The 22,787-nt window shown below is 44.3% G+C and overlaps 1 protein-coding gene across 8 annotated transcripts in view; it reads right to left on the bottom strand.

The window, feature by feature from the left end:
- Positions 1–22,787, bottom strand: part of PALLD (palladin, cytoskeletal associated protein) — a 1,062,357-nt gene that overhangs the window by 26,162 nt on the left and 1,013,408 nt on the right. For all 8 annotated transcript variants that reach the window (XM_078677029.1, XM_078677030.1, XM_078677035.1 and 5 more), the window contains one exon: positions 12,967–13,099. In XM_078677029.1, coding sequence (XP_078533155.1) covers positions 12,967–13,099 — 133 coding nt within the window. The remainder of the gene's footprint in view (positions 1–12,966; positions 13,100–22,787) is intronic.

Genomic DNA, 22,787 nt, shown 5'->3' with positions numbered 1-22,787 from the left:
CAACTCTCAGGCATGAATGAGGAGGTCTTAAATCCTCAGTGTATTACTGGCCTCGGTGTGAACACTTCTAAAGGTGGGTGAGTCACTGAGAGCTCGAGGTAGATGCCAGGCTCTTGCTCAGCTTGAGGTCCTATTTGAACCTCTGGCCCAAACCGAGCTGAGATGTCATGTGGCTTCTACCTGCCACCCATGCTCTACCCTCATGGTCAAAGAGTTAGAATCAAAACATTACAATTTGAGGTAAAAAGGAGAGAATATAGATACCCATTTATTGACTGATTTTTACAAAGTAAAACCAGAAAACCTGGGATTAATTCTAGCTTCCTGCTTAACCAAATGCAATAATCTTAGGCAAATATTTTATTTTACGTTTATCCTATCACTACAATATCACATATGAAAGCACCTTCAAATACATGAGTTCCGAATAGGAGTTGTACTTAAAACATATTGTATTTAATTTAATATACTATAAGGTTGTCCTATCTTTAAGAATCTGGGAAACATACAGGGTGCTCATGAAAACTGACTTAAATACTTCTTGGGTAACTGATGGCATTGTCACCACGATAGGCTGGGGCGGGATGTTTCAAAGTTTTTAAAAATTATCACTTTTAATAAGTACATCTCATTGCAGGTAAATATTGTGAATTAAGGTAAACTTTCTGCATGTTAAAGAATAAACTTGCTTGAGTTTTGAGGCGACTTTGCCATATTTTACGTGATGCATATTGCATGGTTCGGCTTGTGTATGGGCTCTCAGAGCCACGCCAGCCTTGCCACCGCTCTCCCTGTTGATTTGTTGACTCCATCACCTCAAAACACTTAAGCTCTCACGGTTACAGGCACAGCCATTTTAAGAGAGAGGCCGTGGCCTAAAGGCCAGAGCTTACGACTTTGTAGCTAGGGAACCAGGTTTGAGCCTTGGCATCGGCTCAACATCTTGTGATTCTGGGCAAATCACTATGGGGCAGATTTACAAGCCCCTTGCGCCATGTTTACGCCGCTTTGCGTCACGCAACAGCGGCGTAAACGTGGCGCATCCCTGCGAGGCATTTACAACGTGACGCATCTAGGGAGATGCGTCACGTTATAAAGCCCAGCGCCACGCAGGGTGGGCGTTCCGGCGCCTGTGTGCCTCGCAAAAGTGCCTGCGTGAAATCTACAAGATTTCACGCAGGCACTTCTGCGATGCTGCTAAGTCAATTCCTTACGCCTGCTTGAAGCAGGCGTAAGAACTGACGCAGCATGTTAAGTATTGGGCGGCCCTGAGCTTTGCTGGAGTTGCGTCGTGCTTGCGACGCGACTCCAGCAATGCGCCGCCCGTACACCACATGATGAGTCACGCATCTGCCCTTCCTTGCACCATGGTGCGCTGCATTGTAAATGCGGCGCATCTGTGGTGGCGCAAGGAGGGAATTGCATGACGCATCGGTTCTGGCGCATCTCTGCTGATTTGCAGAGATGCGCCAGAAGACGTAAATATGCCCCTTAATCTCCCCGTGCCTACTAAAAAATGAATGTGTCCTTTTATAATTTAACTGGTGCTCATGTAAAGCGCTCCAATACTTTCGGGTTGTAAAACGCTCCAATACTTTCGGGTTGAGATTGCGGTATAGAAAACTGCAAAAAACGAGGGCTTCCCTGTGGTGCGGATTCCAAGCATGAACACGCCCGTTAATCCACAGAGGTGTGAAAAAGACCCCCGAGGCAGTCAGTAAATGTTTATCAGGGTAGTTGAAAGCTCAGACTATGAAGTACACTGTCAGCGCGAGATACACTTGACGATTCCTTCATGCCCGCAGCGTGTGTGAAATTTGTTATGACAAATATAATTTCCATGTTGACTTTCTCCATCTGCGCCGACGCACGAGGCGCGTTTGTTAGGGTGCAGCTGTAAAACGAGGAACATGAGAATATTTCCTCACAAACTTTAGAGAACCCGTGAAAACGACATACTGTATTTTGAAAGCAAATTAAAAATTGCGTTCAATACGAAGGAGATTCCAATATTTTATAGCTATTCCCACTCAGAAAGATGAATCAGACTTACACCACAAGGCGCACAAACTCGCAGGAGCCTGCCTGCATCTCTCTCCTTCGCCGTCAACTTTCAGGACATTGTGAAACCTCAAACGAACATAAAACATCTTTTGTTTGTGCAAGTGCTGGTTCGACGCCGCCTGACTACATCTCTTTGAAGGTCCAAAGAGTAAAAGAAGATTTAAAGCCATGATCCAGTTACTGAAAGTAAAAGTAACTTGTAGGACTGCCATGCTAATAAGGCACATTGCAGGTATAGTCTTTTTTTGGTGTGGCATTATCCAAGAGCTTTTGAGTTGACTAAAATTATGTGTATGGTATGCTTCATTATAGGAGCTTGCAGACAATCCTCTTCATCCGTAGGCCTGTTAGAGAGTCTTTCACAGTTTTCTTCCACCCACTACAACAGTATATCATGGGGCAATTGTCAGCCCACTTCACCCACTGGCTAACTTCACAGTGAGTTATGGCGTTTTACCTTTTAACTATAAGCACAACCAAACACAAAAAAGTTCCCTTAAGTGTCGAGTACTACTATGGTAATGGAGATTTTTTGTAACCCAAAAATTATTTTAGCTTTTAGACACATTTTTTTTTTGACTGAGGAGGGACCAGCAGTTTCCCCAGCAATAATGTGTTGCAAAACCCATGACGAAACAAAAAGCACTGACAAGGCTAAAAGGCTGACATATTGGCTTTGGCAAAGCTTATTTGTCACTTGACAGGCTCTGCCACCAAAAGCCAGGCCCTGTATCCGTGTCAATGACAACAACTGCAAATAACAGCCATATTTTTGTGTTGTCCAGAACGTGCACGCAAGCAAACTTCCTTCCTCTTGTATTTGAAATTAAGAAGCTGGTTCGTGACACAAACGGTTAATGGCATCCTAGTGCCTTCCAATGTTTGAAATTCTTTTCTGTTGCTTTCTAAAAGGAATAAAAGCATTCAACTACAGTATGGGTTACGCTTGTTATATATGGTGTTGGTGTTCCGTTACTCCCCATTAGGTTCTTTCTATAGAAGTACCACTATATACATACTAATAATTATTTCTATTATAGTGCTTCACACCACACTTCTCTGGTTTCTACCTCTTGTTACTATTACCCAATGTATTGTATAGTTGCATTTCTAGAGTGCTTATTATCCCTGTGTGTGGCACTCAATCGCTTACACGAAAAGACAGCACCACTACACTGTGTAGAGTGTGTGGTTAGAAAGATGGTGTTTTTGGTTTTGAGCCTAGGTGGGAATTATTTTTAGTTGTGCACAATGACCACCAAGGTGTGTTTATCAGGTTGTGGGGAGCAGTACTTAGCAGCGTGAAGGACGAAGCGGTGTGAAAAAACAGATATGCTTTTTTAGTTTGTGATAAGCAGGCAGCTCTGATTAACTTTGCAGGTCCCTTTATTGTGTTTGTACTTTTTATTTTATGTTCTCAATACGATTTCCTATGCTAGAAGTAGAAGGTTGTCCACTCTGGGATTCTATGGGGGAGCTAAAAGGTGTAGAGAAGAAGTGAGGGGAATCACATACACCTTCCCAATGCACTGCTTGCAGGCCTCCTTATTAATATTCCCATGATGAGACATATAGTTAAGAGATTTGCCAAGGTCCATTGCCTTATATTCATACTTCTTATCACTAACATGATAGAATGTCAGTGTTCAGAGTATTTCACCATTCAGGACCTGCAGGGTAGGCAATGCTAGAGTCCTCCAGAGACCAGGAATGTGTAGTATATCTCTGCGGCCTTAGCAAACCTCTCTGGCTTGTATTGAGTGGTTAGTTAAGTAAGCTGGCATAGCTTGCAATCGTGCACTCGAGTCACTCGAGTTGCCATTAAGGTTCAAAAGATCCTTTCATACATTTTATGCTTATCCTGTTGATGACAGTGAATTAGGAGGTGATATAATGAGGGGATTATAATATATCCCATTAGAATTTTTTTAGATCCACTTGGTGGGAGCTCTGATTTGTATGAAAACCGAAAAGTATATGTAATGTATTATAGTATTCATACTACTAGCAGTCACTAGAAAACGGCCCTGTTCTAGACGGAAAACCTGTGTTATCGACCTATATGCGCTGCATTAATTCCACTGGCAATGTGGTATCTCTAATATTGATGCGTTACAATTGGTACCATTCGCCTCACTGTTACATGTAAGCTACGGCAAAATGGGAGAAGATGCTTGGGATCCCATAAAGAGATGTGGTGTGGTAGCTGAAATGTCATCTGTGGACCAAGGTTCAAATCTGTACCTCCCTTCGCCCACCTAGTGGGATCCCAGGCAAAGCTCTGATGCCACTGTGCCTCCGTCTATTTATCTTCCGAGAGTGGGAGTGAGCAGAAATAGGCTAACCACAAAGTGGAATTTCCATCAGTCTGTGCCTATACTATTAAGATACATAGTGGTAGAATATGTCTAATGGCATATCATATTAGTTGTGTGTTCATGTTGGAAATGCAAATGAAACTAGTGCATGGTGTAGTCTACAGCATCGCTGGAACCCTGAAATATTATTGGGCCCACAAACCTCACTGCATCTTCATCCCTAATGGTTAAAGAACGTCTCTGTATCACTTCCTGTACTACCTTTTGAGGCACAACAACAAGAACACAGCAGGGCTAAGGACACTACGTCCATGTTTAGCTTTGGGCACCTACCAGAGTAGGCACAGCCTAGAGGCCAGAGTCAGGGCCAAGACATGGCAAAGCGTCCTTGTATACAGCTGCATGTGTGCAGCCTGCCCCAAACCAGTTTGGTGTTAATCCTCAGAACCTACAGGTTACATGCAGTGAAAACACATGAGCATCTGTGTAAAACACCCACGTGCCAGACCCCACAGGAGGCATTCTAAGACGAGTACTTCGGAGGCCAAGGTGGTCACCCGGCAGCATCTGTGACTTACAACAGCTCTATTTGTTTCTAGCTGTGACCACACCTCATGCTATGAAAACTATTTGTTTATGTAAATATCATAAGCTCATCTTAATCTCTACGCCCTTCACCACTGGGGTTTTCCATTTCTTAGTATAATTCCTCACTCCCACATAAAACCAGAATAAAATAACCTGAAAGGATACAGTTTCCTGCTACAGGGGCCCTTATTTACACCTTTTAAAAAACGATTTCCTGTTTGTAAACTGCAAAAACCTTCGATTCTTCTTCCCAGGGAAAATATGCCAGCAAAATAAAACTAGCTTTTTTGCACAAATGTTCCTTTGTCTCTGAAGTATTAGCTAATCAAAAAACAGAGACTGGATCTGCATTCCATTCCAGGTAGGGCTCCACCTTCATGTACTCAAAATGCTTGTGTGCAGCTGTAGAGAGCAGCAGAATCAATGTCATAACAAACCTGCATATGTCTGACAGGTATATATGTTGTGGTATTCTGAGACCCTCTTTGCAATTTTAAGGAAATGCACTTGAACATGTAGCTGCTGGGCACACGTTAGAAGTAACTTGGACGCCGGGCAGGGAGTAATGAGCCCATAAGGACAGAACAGGATTAGCTGTATAGGTGCTGAGGGTTGCTACAAGCTGGGGTTCTAGCTGCAAAGACACTCATTCTCCGGCTCCAGGGGTGCCATCTACAGGATACTTAACAGCAGTGTTTAGTCCCCTTATATTCCTTCTCCTAACCCAGTGGTTCGCCTTTTTCTCCGGTCTGAATATTAGGGCACAACAGACGTTTGGATATGTTTCTGCCCGTTTTAGTATTTTGGGATTATAAAGGGATCACGTGTATTTTCAGAACACCTCCTTTAATTGAGAAGGGAGTTTCCCTATTTGCCTGAGGGGTGTGGCTTCTTGAAGATTTTCACAATGATATGTCCAGTCACAGTCATACAGGAATTTTGTACCGGATAATGTAGGGAAGCCTTGCCCTGCCCCTATAGAGATACAAATGACCTCAGGACCCTCATTGTGTCCCATTTCACGCAATATTAAACTATAAAAATACAATAAAGGAAAAGTTATTTATCCTGTAAACATCTATTCGTAGTGTAGAGTGCTGTAGAATCTCATGCTCGACATACTCCTGCCATCTAGTGTTGGGCTGTTTGCAACTTATTTTTCTTTGAAGAATTTCTTGAGTCATGAGGTATATATGGTGACACCTTTTGTGTGCACTGCGCATGGCCATCAACTCCATTTTACATAGTTTTTAGTCCAGTGGGGGAGAGTGGGAAGGATGGTAGAAGAAGATGATGTTCATGTGCACTACTAAATAAGTATAGAAGCAAAGAAAGAAATACCTGCAGGCAGAGTCACATGCGTCAAGAGTGGACGGTGGGTGCATTTCAATTTAGAGCACTACATGCTAAGAACAGATGGGTATGTAACATTTTTCTGTTCATAGCATGTGTTGCTGTAGATACACATCCTCTGCATAGACTGTAAAGCAGTCCCTTTGTTTAGGCAGTGGCTAGCATGTGGACAGAGCAGATGTTTGAAATAGGGTCCTTCGGACCATTTGGACAACTAGAGCAAAAATATCCACACATTAGTGTTTGGTAAATGTGTGTAAAAGTAGCTCATTTACTAATATTAATTAATGGGATGTTCCTTAGGAAAGCCATTGGACGTGAGCCTTTTTTTAGTGTGGAGTGTGTCCTGGGGAGTAGAGGAAGAGCTCTATTGGCTTTAAGATAGCAGGTTTGAATATGTCTGATTATTCATCTAGCAATTCCTGCTTTTAAGATAGACTGAACTTTTTGTTGATTGCTAAAAGTTGCAAACAGCTTACAAAAGGACCTTGTCCTATCAATGTAGTACACGAGAGACCTTTTGACATCTAAATTGTGAACGCATTTTGCGCTGCATTTTGCGATGCAGCGCGCAATACGAAATTTGTTTTATTAATTAAATTGTTTACTTACCTCCAATTATCCATATTCCGGTTTTTAGCACGCCCCACCAGAACTCCCTCCACGGGCCGCGGCTGCTATCAAGCGTAGGCTATGTACTAGAAGGGGGCCCCTTCAAATGCAAAACGTATGCTTTAATACTTAGCCCACTTTGTATGTGAACTGTACAGCGCAGCACACGTTCAAACTTGGATAAATGTGGAGAGATTTCAAAGTTGCTCCACTGTTATACCTACCTTGAGGAGGTGTAATATTTTGATGCAAATTCCTATCTACAATAAAGATTTACATCCCAATCCATAGATGGTTGCTTGGGAACGTCCATGTAACACTCATGGTATGCTTAGAGCTATAATGATTTGTGTTGGAAAGGAAATCACACCACAACATTTTGAGCTGGATTTGCATCACTTTAGTGATGCAAACCAAATGTAAAGTATTAGTAAATCTAGGCCAACATGACCTAGAGGAAGCAGAGGCTCCTTTAAAATCAGTCTACCCTCCCACGAAATCCAAGGCAGGAGTTGACCACAGAACTATACCTCAAGCTCCATTTAGATACAACTCTCCAGAAATTAAAAGCCACAGCAAGCCCACCAGAAACATGTCAATAGGCAGCTAAAACAGTAAGGGACCAGTGATTGTACAAATAAAAGTAAAAGTTCCTGCCCCAGAAACCAGAGGCTGACCACAGACAAACAGTTTAAATGGCACCAAGGCACAAGTAACCAATATATAACAGCTAATGGCCACCGAGGCAAAGAGTGAGAATTACCATAGAATTATTGATACAACCAAAAGGTAGCCTGCATTGATGAGTGAAAGCAGAATGCAAAGTTAGTCTTGCACTAAGTAAAGAAAATGCACAAGGGGCTCCAACTGTGAACAAAATATAGACCGTCTATAGCTCAGCCTCTGTTAGAAATCCAGATACAATAGGACTGCTGGAAACAAAATGAAATGGTTGGCAACTGGATTTTCAGGAAAAGAAACATCTATATACAGCTTCAGCATGGTGCCCGACCTTCTGCACGATGGACACATAGGAAGCTTTATTAAGGAGTTCAGGTATTTTTAAACCACGTTCAAGCTCAGGAATTTAGTGCCAGGTGCTTGAAACTCTAGCGGAAAAATATTGGCTGCTAACTGCGACCAGTATTTTTGCAAACAGTATGGGATTTTGTGGTCAGACCTACGTACTAATAAATTGCTTCACAAAATTCCGAATCATCCATAGTCCTAATCTGACCTACCTGATTAATATTTATGAGGTAAGTTGCAAATTGTGACTCACTACGATTGGTGGCCTGCTGTGGAATGCAGATGTTTAATATTTGGTAAAGCACGCAGCTAGTCCGAGGAGTGTCCCAACATTAAGAACTGCAGGTACTGTACACAAACAAGAAAAGAACAGGTAAAGAATGCCTGAAGGGTAGATTAACCAGAAGAAAATAGGCCGGTTTTCAGAAGCTTACGGAAAACAAATTCTGAAGCCAAAGTCCACAATACCTCTAATCATTCTTTAAATAACATTTTGTTTTATGCAGCCGTTTTTCTTAAAGGAAAAGGGGCTGCAATAAAAAAATAAAGAGCTTTTAATAGTTTGCTTGGCAGCAGACAGTGGTCATTTACACCACTGCGACCTCCCCAACAAGCCTTTTTTACCATTCCTAAAAGGGACGTTTGCAAATGGGCTACCACTCCAACTTAGGGGCTGGTAACTATTCAATAATTTATGACAGCTATTTCAATCATAACCATTGACACATATTGATAGGAATCACTATTTGGGAAGGACTACCACAACACACCCCTTCCAAATCAAATTCTAAACCAATTTTCAAAGTCGTAAAAAGTTACAGACTCCTGACTCCTAAATCGGTTTAGTACATTGCAAAAAGCATTTTTACAGTTGCGAACTCCGACTCGGGAGCATTTGCGACCACTAAAATGCTTTGTACATCATGCACTTTCTTTGGTTTCTGATTACTGTCTTCCATTTATTGATTTAGTGGCAGCCTTTATCCATAACATTTTGAACAGGTGCTACACTGAGGTATGAATTGCACAGTACGCACACATTCAAAACATTTCCAATGAGGCCACTTGTGTATCTGACATGAGCTAAGTTGCATAGGTGCTGGCAAGACTGCTCCAGATAATACTGAATTAGTAGGCCACTGCTACTTCTCAATACATGGAAAACCAGAGAACCAGAACAATGCCCAGGAATTTGGAAATGCCCCAAAGCCTTTCTTTTGTTTCTGTTTCACAACCAAAAGTCCAGGTTTCATTTTGAAATCCTCATTGTATTAATTGAAGTCAAAAACCCTCCACAGAATTTTCTCTTCACACATCATCAGCAGATAATCTATGTTGATATTGCCTAACTGTGGACTAGAACTTTGTTATCACCAGACGAAATTCGAAAAATGATAATTCAACATTTGTGCCGGAGTTTAAAAACACATTAATCTTCAGCATGTTTGGGTCTCTGTAAGTGAAAACGTGAAAGTATGTGGAAGAAACAAAAGGTGCCAAAGCGAGGGACATGAACAAGAGATGGTTGAGTGTAAAGGACGTTAAGGTGCGTGAGAGGCGAGAAAGCAAGAGGGTATATGAGAAGATAAGGAGAGATTTGCAAGGGAAAGGAGCACTGGGGTGCGATGGAAAGCTCTATGTGAGTGTAGTGGGTGAAGTGTGTATGTGAGAGAAGGGTGTGGGTGTTTGAGTGAGAATGGATTGGTGAACAGAGAACGTGGGACACAAGAGGATTTTAGAGAGAAGGTTGTGAGGAGAGGTTGAGGCCAGACCATGTGTGAAAGGAAGCTGTGATAAAATAGAGAGATCATAGTCAAGATGAGAGTGGGGCATATATATGTTTGTGGTGAGCTCAAGAAAAGTGATATAGTGAGAGAGAGAACAGGATGTTAAAAGCTGGAGAGCCATAGGGTAAACAAATGAAAGTGTGAGAGATAGTGAAGTGGAGGCAACAGAGGGGAATATGAATTAAGCATGTGCTGAAGAAGAGGAAGGAAGATGAAAGAGTTCAAGGGAGTTTTGCAGAAGAGGGATTGGTGTGTAAGTGTGTGGAGAGGGAAGAAGCAATGTATGAGGGCAAGAAGTACTCAGTGGATGTAGTGGCTGCCATCAGCTAGGGATTTTATATTACATGTACATGCAGAAAATGTGATACCATTTAGAGTGAGTGGTCCAAATGAAATCCTTGCATTGGGCATAGATTGTGGACAGGGAAAAAGGAAAAGACGATAGTAGGAAGTTGGAAGTAAGTAATAGAGCATATGCGTAAAAAAGTATGGCGCGCAAAACGAAGGCAAGAGAGAGGTAGGTAAGAACGCAGAGTGCGAGGGAGGTTTAAATGAATGCAGGAGAGGAGAACACAAGAGAGGTAGAGAAAGAAAGGATTGAGAGAAGGAAAGACAGAAATGCTTTAATTGACATTTTGTTTTGGAAAGCCCCCTCTGTCTCCTGCCCCTTTCACACTGTATATAGAGAATGTCTTTGTTTAGGTACAGCAATGCCTCAGCCTGAGGCTTCTAAGGTTCACTGTCAAATAGGCATGTGAATAGCAGCAGTAGGCTCTACAACAATTAACAGTAGCAAGATTGCAGGAACGAACAACAAAAACTGTTGCAGTGAACACAGGACCCAGATTGACTGCAGCCGGACGTTCAGTGTATGACAAAAACATGAGTGACAGCATTGCAAGAAAGAGTTCGACTTTGCACATTTTGCAGCAGATAATGGGAAAGTTAGAAATGCGGCAAATCCATAATTATGCGGGAACCGCTGCAGCCAATGAATCACATCATTCCAGTGGCCATGCCTATACCTATGTTATGAGAACATTACTGAATTTTTAGGAGATCCTAAATAATTCCAGTAGTACTCCTGGGAAGCTGCGATATTCACAAATTTCCTGACGTACTATGATGCAAATCTATCCTACTGGCCTGCTAGGTTGCCAGAGTTCCCTAGTGGGGTAAGACTGTGCTTTATTGAATATCTGTCATGTATCCATATTTTTCATTTGTTTATTCATTTATCACTTCTGTGTTCACAGGACTGCCACCCTTATCAAACAATCAGGCTCCTAGACTAATTTAAGCTCTTCCATTCTTTTTGACTCCCCGGGAAGAATGAATCTTTTGGCATGTTGTTAAAGTGGTCCCCATAGCTAAACTGGTTCATCTTGCTCTGTTATTCTTCATTGATTTAAGAGTGTGTTATCTCGATTATTCCTATTCCCACATTGCTTTGACATGGCTGCTAGGCGACCTGTTAGAGCAACATACATTTTCTTACATAAATATTAACACACAGTGGATTTTCACTGTGTAACTTATTTTTGCTTCTCCTTTGATAAAACATTTTTCCAGCAGAAAGCAGTTTTTCCTGCACCCACATGAATAATGGTTATGTTTCCACCCCGTTCTCATCCTGAAAATAGATATACTCCTGCCCTTTACAGAACTTCATCTCAAGAGTTTCTGGATAGGAAACTATCTTCAAAACATCTGCAAATAATTAAAAACTTGTACGTTTTAAGCGCTCATAATCTTTGGCAGATAAACCCCGCAACCTCGACAAAACTCATCCTGTGAACAAATTTTGTCACATTGTAATTCCACCATAGTAGCAGAAATTCCATGTGAGGAAATCACATATACGAAAGCAAAATCCCACTATTCCAGATGCTGTGACTCAGTAATGGGATTTTGCCCTCATAAATGCCTGACTTTCCACATTTTATTTGCACTCACTTGCGCCAATAACTTTGTGACACGTGCCCTCTGTGAGGTTCCCGAGAACTGGAACTGACCTCTCCTGGACATACACTCTCATTGATAACTCTGTCTGGGATCCACTAAGGTGAACTTGTCTGGACTCTAATCAAAATATGTGGCTGGTGGGTGTGATCTGAGGTCAAATCCTCACCTATGATGTGTGGGATCCATCGTAGGGTGTGGTCCTGTTTGGGAAAATATCCACCGATGTGGGTGGAGTGGCACCTATCTGCCGGCTAGTGTCTGTTAGTCAAGGGGCATCAGCATGTTTTCTAGGCACTCAAACACCCTATTCCTCCTTTCCACCATTGCATAAATGTGAGTTTTCAAAGCTACAATCACCCCTGTGTTATCAGCTAAACTGGAAATTACCCCTTAAAAAGCTAAACTAAAACTGTGTATGAGAGCAATTAACATTAATTAGAGTCCCCGCCAAATAATTAAAATCAAGAGGGTATCTTGATAAACCATTCATCTTTGTGTGTGTCCTCTTCTTCAATGGAAACAGGCCTCGGCAAACCTTTACAAACTTCCAATCAGCCAAAATGAATAATCTTTGATACTCAAAGGAGTGGTAGTTCAAATAAAATCAAATAAGCTCATCTTCGAATTTCTTCAGAGGACTGTTCCTGCTCCAAGAGTAAGAAAAGCATGATTCTGCCTCCGTCCTTCCTTTCTAGCCAATTTTCTAGTCTTTGCAGTTGACCTTCATTAACAGTAATAGTCTAAAGACACAAAATACCTGACATTCTGTTGAATTTACTGGAAACTGCGTTCATTCGACCACAGTGCCACTGGAATTTGGTCATCGTTGCCTTCAAGCAATGTTTCAGCCATAGAAGCAAAACATTAAGTCATCACCAGCCCCAAGAGAACTCCTTTGCTATTAACTTTCTGACTCTTTCTGACTCATTCCTAATTTGAGACTCAATTCATTTTAGATGTTCTGTTGTCTAATTCTTTTGAAATGTGATTTTTTTTAGTAGGTGATAGAATAACATTACTTTAGAGTTTGTAGTCTGCCCTCCCTCTTGTCGCTTCTCTTTTAAATCAGATGTGTTCCCTAGTACGGATTGCTACACTGTTTTCCATTTTTAAAATTATTTCTACAATGTCATTCATAATAACTTTATTGCGACTATTACAGTCATAAAAGCACAAAGGTTAATAAAAATCGTATTCCTGCATAGATGTGTCCTCTTACTGCAAGAGAAGCTGAGTAATGTTATACCCACCTTGCAGTCCATCCTGCAGAGTTTTCCTTCCTGGACAATGAGGTCTCCGGGAGCCTGCAAGAAATGAGGTCTGAAGAACCGCTCCTGGATGGGTTCATTCTCTTCAGTGCTGTCCCTGGACCGCGACCTTGGTCTAAGGAAGACAAGAGAAGTCAATTAGTGCCTTTCACTATCACAAGCATTACGTTGTCAGGGAACATGCCATAAAATATGTTTACAAATAGTGATGTAGATTGATTTGGATTTATAGTAAAATTACAATGACTAATAGTGGTTGTGTTTGTAGTACTAATATATTTATTCTGTTAGTTAAAACCAAAACAAATTCACACACAAATATCCATAAACTTAAATAAAAGGAAAATTCCACTAGGGTTGTAGCCTACATAGGTACCAAAAATGCTTTCTTTCAAATAAAACACAATTATTAAAAATGTTGAAACTGCTAGATTATCTAACCTTTTTGATTAGGCATAGTTATTGGAACCCAATACCATTTTAGAGGAGTGAGTACATCCGGCGACCTATGCACACATCTGATTGTTACCTCTTTGCATATAACATTCAAAAATCATTCTTTCTTATTCTTATGTAACAATTATTTACTAATAGTTTTAAATTTGCTTTAACCCCTTGTGTGCTGATGACGGCCCCCGTCCGTCATGCATCACAGTGCTCGTGTGCTGATGACGGCTGGGGGCCGCCATGAACCCGCCCACTCTTCAAAACGGCCGCACAGGCGCAGAATCGCGGCCGCACCCAAGGGGTTAATGAACGTCTTCTAAAGTTAGACAGATGCACCACACGTTTGCTAAATCCTCTTCACAAGACATGGCCCTCTTTTGGGGATTTTCCCATGATCCCCTACATTTGTGTAACAAGAGCAGCATTAATGCGAACTGAACAAAAGGCTGACTGATTTCAAATGGCAGAGTATCCAATGAATGTGGGGATGAATCAGTGTGTTATATTAAAAGTATGTTGCACATTCGTATTTGCTAGAGTAGGAACATCTTCTCCAAATGAATACTTTTTTGTAGCGTCCAGTACTGTCTGTTTTTTAATGAACACCTATTAAACACATTATTTATCTGTGTTAATACCATACTTTGCTTCACAAGAATTACAATATTGAATCTAAGGATTACTTAGAAGTAACGGTATTTGTAACCATATTAGTTCACACAAAATATTTTCATTCCCAACTGCAGAGTAGTCGCTCATTATTGCTTTATCATCCAACAAAGAGGTTCTAGTTAAGCTAAACTCCAGAGTAATCTGAGCTTGCGATGTCCCTCCCTTAAGTCAAAGATGGTACAAAGAGAGCTGTATAGGAGAACGGCATAGTGCTTATTTAACGTATATATTGTTGTTATTGCACCATACACAATAATGGCCTTTGCCCCCTGTATTTTCTCACACTCTATTCATTTTTAAAAACAACACCATGTCCTTTAAAGAACATGACTGCTCTAAAAGAAAAAAAGTTGCCTGTTTAGACAGGCAAACACAGGAATGGTGGTCTGCTGCTCATTGTATGCCACCATCCCTGTTTCTGCAGCCAGTCCTAGGGGGGACCCTCCAACTGACATTTTTTTATAGTACATAGGTCACTATGTAAAACCAGACTCAGGATGCAAAAAGTCAGCATGCAACTTGCGACTTCTTTTTCGACCTATATCTTAGTACATCTGGCTTTAGCTAAACAGACTTTCAAGATCAATTAAATACCTGGAGCAGAGAAATTTCTAAATAATTTTAGGATATCGAAGGTAGGAAAGGACATCTTTGATCTGACAACTCCGGCTTCCATCTCAATCTTGATGTTACGTTATTACACAATAGTTGTACCGAGTTTTTTATCATCCTCTTGCCAATTACATTTTGAGAATTGAAATCTCAGTGCCAATATTTTATTTTGGTCACTTTATTTTCCTGATCAGCCGTGGCCAGTCAATTGGGCTGAGGGGCCACAACCCCCCACCATTTGCTCCTCACTCACAGTGCCTGTCAGGCTGAACAAAGATCAGCCTGACAGGCACTGTTCTTTTTCAGGTCAGGCAGCCAGAGCCAGATATGCGCTAAATGCGCTGGCTCCTGGTTGCATGCGCTGAACTTTGCTGGGCTGAGGAAGTCACAGCTCCTGCGGGCATGATCTCCTCAGCTAAGCAAAGGTCCCTGAGGCCCTCCACTCAATGACGGGGGTAGCATTACTGGTTGCCTCGCAAGTGGGCACTTCACTTTTAAGCCCTGAATCGCCCAGGATCAAGTGTCAATCAGTGACACTTCATCACAGAGTGGGTGGGGTCAGCAGTCTCACTGACCCCATCCCACTCTGTGATGACGTTGGGACTGACCTTAGGTCAGCCAATGAGGGAAGGCAGCGGGCAGCAGTCCCAAACCTCCTGGGACTTCCGATGCAGACCTGCATATATGTGTGTGTATTTTTTTTTATTAATGTTTCGTGCTTGCGTGTATGTCTGAATGTTTGGTAATGAGTGTTGCGAATGGATGTGTTTGTGTGTGTGTGCGTGCGTATCAATGCATGGATGTGAGTGTGTGAGTGTATGTGTGCATGTGTGTCTGCCCCTTTCCTCCTAAACTTACCGGCCCCACTGTTCCTGGTTACATTAGTGTAGTTTAATCAAGGAAAACTGTAACTCTATCAGTGTTAGGTGAAGAATAACTATGTCACCCACATACATTGAATACTGTGTCTTCTTATCCCCATGGCTGGATGCAAATGATATCACTACATCCAGTTTATCTCAAATATCTATAGTGAAAAGGCAGAATAATAAAAGTGCCAAAATGCATTCTTATGCATTCTAGTAGTAGGTGATTTTGTAGAAACTGTTTAACTTCACCCAAACAAATTCTTACTATGGTATCTGAATGTAATTGGGTCAAAATGATTAAAAACTGGTTTTAAGTTTCCATCAGGATACATTAGACAACAATGCGGTCCTATTAACACTGCAAATGTGGAAGCATAGTTGAAACAACTAACAAAGAGCTTAGACCTTTCATGGATGATATACTTATGGACCATGACTGCTAATGATATTATAATGTCAATCATTGAGTGATTTATTTCTAAGCCATCTGAACCTAAGATAACATTAGGAGAGGGTAGAATGTTTCATTCTGCACGTAAAATTGGCAGAATTTGGCGACTCCGCGCATTGCACTTGTAATGCAGAGTTCCCGCCAAATTTCACCAATCACTGTGTGGCGGAATTTGTACTATGTGGCTGAATTTTCCCCCGCGAGGCTCCGGAAACACGAGCGAGCATTCGCATCCAATAGCGCCATTCTCTAACATGGGCGGTGACAAGAGGTTGTGGTCAGAGGGCTGCTTCTCAAGTAGATTTGCTGCAGCTTGAGTAGATTTTCTACTCAAGCAACCGTAAAATCAACTCAAATGGCCATGCGCTCTTGCGCACTACATGTTGAAATTCACGCACATTTTTTCAGCTATGCTCACACTCTAAATTACAGCGTGACATGCATATTCCCGGTCTTTGGTAGAACACCACAGAATCTCGCGGAGCTTTTATGTAACTCCGTGGAATTAAGCAGAGTGAAACTCAGCGTGTTCCGCCCACCCGTAGATAAAATGCTTAAGTCTTTCACCCAAGCCTGAAGACACTGGAGAATAAACTTAGCAAACACTTTTGCTATGCTTACCAAGACAGCAATCATTATGTAAGTACTAGAGTTAATGGCATCTCTTTTGTACACGGATTGGGTGCAAGACGGACCCCCCTCAAGGGGCAGGGATACATCAGTGAAATAAAATATTATTCTTTATACAGGTGTTAAGAATCTGGATTAAAATGGAGACTCTATTAGGACTTGGTGTACTTGTGGATTTAGAGGCTGCAATGTTTTTATCAACCAGTGTTTTCAGTTAATTGGAATTATAGGATATAATGTTTTGACAAACAATGCTTACAATAAGTGGATTTATAGGTTATATTGTTTCAGTTACGTGTCAGTTCAAAGGAGTCCAAGTTTGAAATATATTTGCAAAAAGCGAGTCAGTATGTAAAGGTTCATAATATAAATCATCCAACTGCCACAAGCAAAAAAAAGAGCCAGATTGCTGCTGGTTAGTAAAAATGTTAACAAAAAGTATATACTTACTTTGACAATGTAGTGGTAAATGATGTAGGGCATTTGCTATCATTATAAGTCTATCTAGCATAATATAACTCTCTCCAACATACCTAGCACAGAATTGAGAGTCCTGCGCAATAAAAAAAACTCCAGGAACATAGGAGTGCGCCCCTCGAAATCCTGAAATTTGAGAAACAAAAAAGCTCAACCTTCTCTGGAGCTCTCAGAGACTTTTGAACAGCACCCACTCAAGCACTGCACACAACAGCCTCTTACAGTGTATTTAAGGAAGGAGTGAAGGATTTCTTATTAAATATATCACAACTTTTTCAGAGAATCAGAGTCTTACTCATCCAAACTAACCTTCAGCAAGAAAATTGATAGCAATCCTTAGGTTAAAATTCCCTTTCTGACTACAAATGGCTCGAAGATTCTTTTGATATTAAGAAGCACTGTTATGAAAAAGCATGATATTTTAATGGCTCTTGAATATTTTGCTCTGTCGTTTGAAATACCAGTAAGTAGTACTGTTTGAATGTGAAATCCGCATATACGTCTGCATGCATGGACAGCGCTCTGACATCAACGAGGGTGTGGTACGTATTATATAAAAGGTCAAAATAAAATGGTAAAGGAGGTGTAGTGTTATGTAAGATCAGTTCCCAAACTATAATGCTATGTGAACATGTTTTCCGATTAGCTGCTGAAACATGGAAAATGGTCTTTGTAATCCTGCCTCAAGATAAGTGACCTATATTCATATATTGGCCAGTGTAATGTTTAAAGACCGCAATTGTGCGGTCTAGTTCTCACGCACGTAGCCGTGCGTTAGCGCGGCCGTGATACGTCACGGCCGCGTGAAGGATAAATAAAGGAGGCGTGGTTACGGAGCTAGTCCGGGCCACGCGGAGACGAACCAGCGTGTCCTGGGTCCCTGATTTACGCGCAGCGTTAACGGCGCTGCGCACCACAAGTTAGGGCCCGACAATGGCGACGAGGGCCTTATGAGCCCGTGCAGTGCCCCATGGGCACTCTATGCCCCGCTCCGCCGCCGATCCTCGGAATCCCCGGCCCGGACAGGCCCCCGCTGGTGGAACCACGTGGCATGACGAGCATCACGTTGTGTGGGTGACAGTGCACACCGAGGGGCCCGGAAGGCAGATGCAGAGGAGCGAGCTATGCCCTGTGAGAAGCCCTGAGGAGCCCAGACTACAGGAGAAGGTACCGGTGCTGCCCCTCGCATAGCAGAGCCACCTACCCCCTGCATCACCAGCAACGCAGAGCGAGGGGGAGGGTGCACGCCCAGAAGGCCTCTCATTTCTGGCCCCTGCTACCACCGGCCAGCTAAAGTGCGCCCCGCAGGCGTGATCCGCCGGCCCAGGGCGGGGAAGGGCACCAGGTCTGCAGTTTGTCCACCCCGGAGCACCCAAGGCAGTAGGGAGTGGTGTCTCCCTCCACCATGGCGACCATTCCGCCCATTGAACCCTTCACCGTCAACGGTGCACCGGCGTCCCTGGCTCCGAGATGGAAGGACTGGGTGGAAAGGCTACAGTTTTACTTTGAAGGGGCAGGTACGGCGAGGGAAAGGCGCAGGGCGCTTCTCCTACATCTTGGTGGAAAGGACATCTATCGGATCTACAAGACCCTGGTGGAAGCAACCCCCCATACCTATGTCACGCTTCTCAGCGCGCTCAATGCCCATTTTGAGCCGATGCAAAGTAAGGACTACGAGCGCTTCATCTTCAGACAGGCGCGACAGGAAGCAGAAGAATCCCTTGACGTATTCCATGGCCGTCTGAAGGAGCTTGCGAGCACGTGCGGCTTCCGCGATGAGCAAGAAGAAATTCGCGGCCAGATCATTCAGGGCTGCTACTCCTCCGACCTGAGGGTGAAGATTCTCCAGGAAGATGGCAAACCATTGGCGGACATTCTGAAGCTAGGCCGCTCGAAAGAATTATCTCAGGCAAGGGCGTCTCATATGGAAGCAGCACTCCACAGACCGATCAAGACGGAGCAAGTTCACGTAGCGGAACACGTCAATGTGGTGCGGCCAAAGCAACGCCCGGCGGGGAGAGGAAGACCGCCTGAACGCCGGAAAGAATGCGGATACTGTGGAGGCACGCCACATAGGGCACAAGACTGCCCAGCGCGTGGGCGAAAATGCGGGTCATGCGGGCGCATGAACCATTTCGCATCAGTGTGCAGGTCATCCAAACCCAGACCTGAAGCCGCTCATGCCATAAGGGAGGACCCAGAGAGTGAGGACATGGACGACGACGCTCACAGCTATCCTGTACACTACGTGTTTGCCATAGACCAGCCGCTGAGGAAAAAACGGCGACTCCCGAAGTGCAGGATAAAGATACAGAACCAAGAGGTGAGAGCAACCATCGACACAGGGGCCTCGATCGAACTTATGGCGGCAGATGTCTACCATCAACTGCGAGACTAGCCGGCTCTGAAAACAGCCAAAATCAGAGTTTTTGCTTATGGACAAAAAACACCAATACCATTAATAGGGTGCTTCCAAACAGAGATACAGCACCAAGAAAAGAGAACGCCGTCAACCATCTATGTCACCAAAGAAGGTAGCGGAATGCTACTTAGCCGCCAAACAGCTGAAGAACTCCACCTGATCTCCTTCGCCATGGCAGTATTGGAGGAGGAACTGGACACGATCCTGGAAGAATTTGAAGACGCATTCAAGGGTATTGGATGTCTCCGTGGAAAGGAAGTGTCCCTACATATCGACAAATCCATCCAGCCAGTGGCCCTTCGTCATCGAGGAATAGCATTTCACTTAAGGAAGAAAGTGGAACAGGAACTGGAGACCCTTGAAAAACAGGGGATAATCGAGAAAGTCAGTGGACCCACCCCATGGGTGTCGCCGATTATGGTAGCGCGGAAACCCAAACAGCCAGGGCAGGTCCGCATATGCGTCGAAATGCGCCTACCCAACGCCGCCGTGAAGAGGGAAAGACACCTGACACCTACAATAGACGACATCCTGGGAGAATTAAATGGAGAAAAATGGTTCTCCAAAATGGACCTGAGGTCAGGATATCATCAACTGCCCCTGCACCCGGACTCCAGATACATCACCACCTTCTCCACCCACGTAGGACTCCGGCGCTATAGAAGACTCAACTTTGGGATTTCCAGTGCCGCCGAAGTCTTCCAAAACACGATCCGAGAAGTACTGAGCGGGATCACAGGAGTCCTAAATGTCAGCGACGATCTGCTGATATACGCTGATACGGTGGAAGAACATCACCGGAGGCTCAGGAGCGTACTACAGAGAATAAAAGACTCAGGCCTTACACTACATCGGGAGAAGTGTCAATTCCTACAGAACACAATCAGCTTCTTTGGATACACTTTCTCCGACAAGGGTGTGGCCCCTGACCCTGAAAAAGTGAGAGACGTGCAAGCAGCCCCAGCGCCGAACAACACGTCAGAAGTTCGGAGCTTCCTCGGAATGGTGAATTTCTGCGGGCGGTTCATCCCGGACCTCTCCAACCTCACCAGGCCACTAAGGGAACTCACAAAATCTACCACCCCATGGCAGTGGGGAGAAGAGCAGGAGCTGGCATTTCAGAACACCAAGGCGGCCCTGTCAGCTAACACGACCCTATCATACTTCGACCCTACCAAAGCAACAAACATAGCTGTAGACGCCAGCCCATATGGACTCGGAGCAGTACTGACACAGAGCCAAGGTGGTGATGACTGGGCGCCCATAGCCTACGCAAGCCGGTCACTCACGGAAACAGAACAACGCTACTCACAAATTGAGAGGGAGGCCATCGCAATCCACTGGGCCTGCAGGCACTTCCATGTGTACGTCTACGGACATCCGTTCACTGTCTCCACCGATCATAAGCCTCTGCTTCCTCTGTTCCGAGGTTCAGTCTCGAAGCCTCCCCCCAGAATCGAAAAGTGGATCCTACAACTCCAAGAATATGATTACAAGCTGGAGTTTAAGCCCGGTGCGAATAACCCGGCCGACTACCTCTCCAGGCATCCCCGAGCGGCAACCACCCAGGAAAAAGAAGATGCTGAAGAGACGGAGGAGTACGTGAAGATCATCCTAAAGCGATCATGACCACTGCCCATGGGCATCGACATGATCGTGGACGCAACCCGAAATGATGAAGTTCTACAGCTAGTGACAACCGCCATGAGACAAAACGATTGGAGAACAATCCAGGCATCACTAAGTCAAAGAACTCCCGAAGCCAGCGTGCCCTGGAAACCATCCTCAAGGTGAAGGACGAACTGTCAGTGGACAGTCAAGGATGCGTCCTCCGAGGACCAAGAATCGTGATGCCGGCAGGCCTGACACAACAGGTAATCGAACTGGCGCACCGTGGTCACCAGGGAGTGGTGAAAACGAAGAGCAGACTCCGGGCCAAAGTGTGGTTCCCGGAAATGGACACAAGAGTCGAGCAAATGGTCAAGGAGTGCCGCTGGTGCCAAGCGGCAGGTCCACCCGAACCACCACCGCCAGTAGTCACCGAAGAGAACCCGGAAAGACCCTGGGAGCGAGTGAGCGCTGACTTCGGGCATCTCCCGGATGAACGCTACATGCTCGTTGTCATTGACGACCTGACCAAGTATCCAGAAGTAGAGATAATCACATCACTTACCGCCAAGGAAGTGACTGCAAAATTCGAGAAAATCATCGCCACTCACGGCATTTTCGAACTGGTCAAGACCGACAACGGACCGCCGTTCCAAAGTCAAGAGTTTGCCGATTATCTCCAGGAATGGGGGATCCAGCACAAGAAGATCACCCCCAGATGGCCTCAAGCTAACGGAGAGGCAGAAAGATTCATGAGGACCCTTAACAAGGTAATTCGGATTGCCCATGCGGAAGAAGCACCACTGGAGAAAGCCATTTATACATTCTTGAGGGAATACCGTCTCACGCCCCATCGCACTACCACAGCCGCCCCGGGGCCGTCAGCCATGGGCAGAATAGTCCGAGACACCATTCCTCATCATCACACCTGGACCCCAACGGAAGCAGACCCCCGGCAAACCCTGCTCAACAGAAAGCGCTCAAACGAGTATGCCAGTTTCAGACGTCGAGCCAAGGAGTCATCCATCTGGGAAAGAGATAGAGTCTACGTGAGAGACCGATACCCAGGGAGCAAGTTCAGACTCCCGTTCGAACCCCGACCCTGGACAGTCACCCGCCGGTCAGGTACCATGGTAACGGCGCACCGGGACGGAGAAACCGTCACACGAAATGTGTCCTTCTTCAAGCGGGCCTCTGTCCCACCCGGAGATCAGCCCTGTCAGGAGCCGAGCAGATCGACGCCAAGTACCACAACACCCGGCACCAGTTCCCCGGCGAGTGGGCATGAAAACATGGAGGAACAGTCCATGGTGAGCTCACCGAATCCGGAGAGGCCCAGTACTGAACAGTCTCCTCCCTCCGAGGGTGGGCCGTCACCCACTCGAACCAGACAAGACACCCCACGAAGAATCCTATTCCGAGGAGAGGCTGCCGGTTATTGGTTGAGGAGAAATCCAGCCCCCTCCTCGCAGTTGGCAGACTTTGCTGTGGGGTGAGACTGCAGAACCTGATCATCAAACTGGTAACAGGCCTGCCGGCCATTTTGTTTGTTCACATGTCCAGGTGAAGCAAATGACTCTCTGACAGACTGTGGATAATAGTTTTCTTTTTGCTT

The sequence above is a fragment of the Lissotriton helveticus genome, chromosome 2_1, assembly GCF_964261635.1.
Source record: "Lissotriton helveticus chromosome 2_1, aLisHel1.1, whole genome shotgun sequence".
Lineage (NCBI taxonomy): Eukaryota > Metazoa > Chordata > Amphibia > Caudata > Salamandridae > Lissotriton > Lissotriton helveticus.
This window is presented reverse-complemented; position numbering and strand designations above follow the sequence as displayed.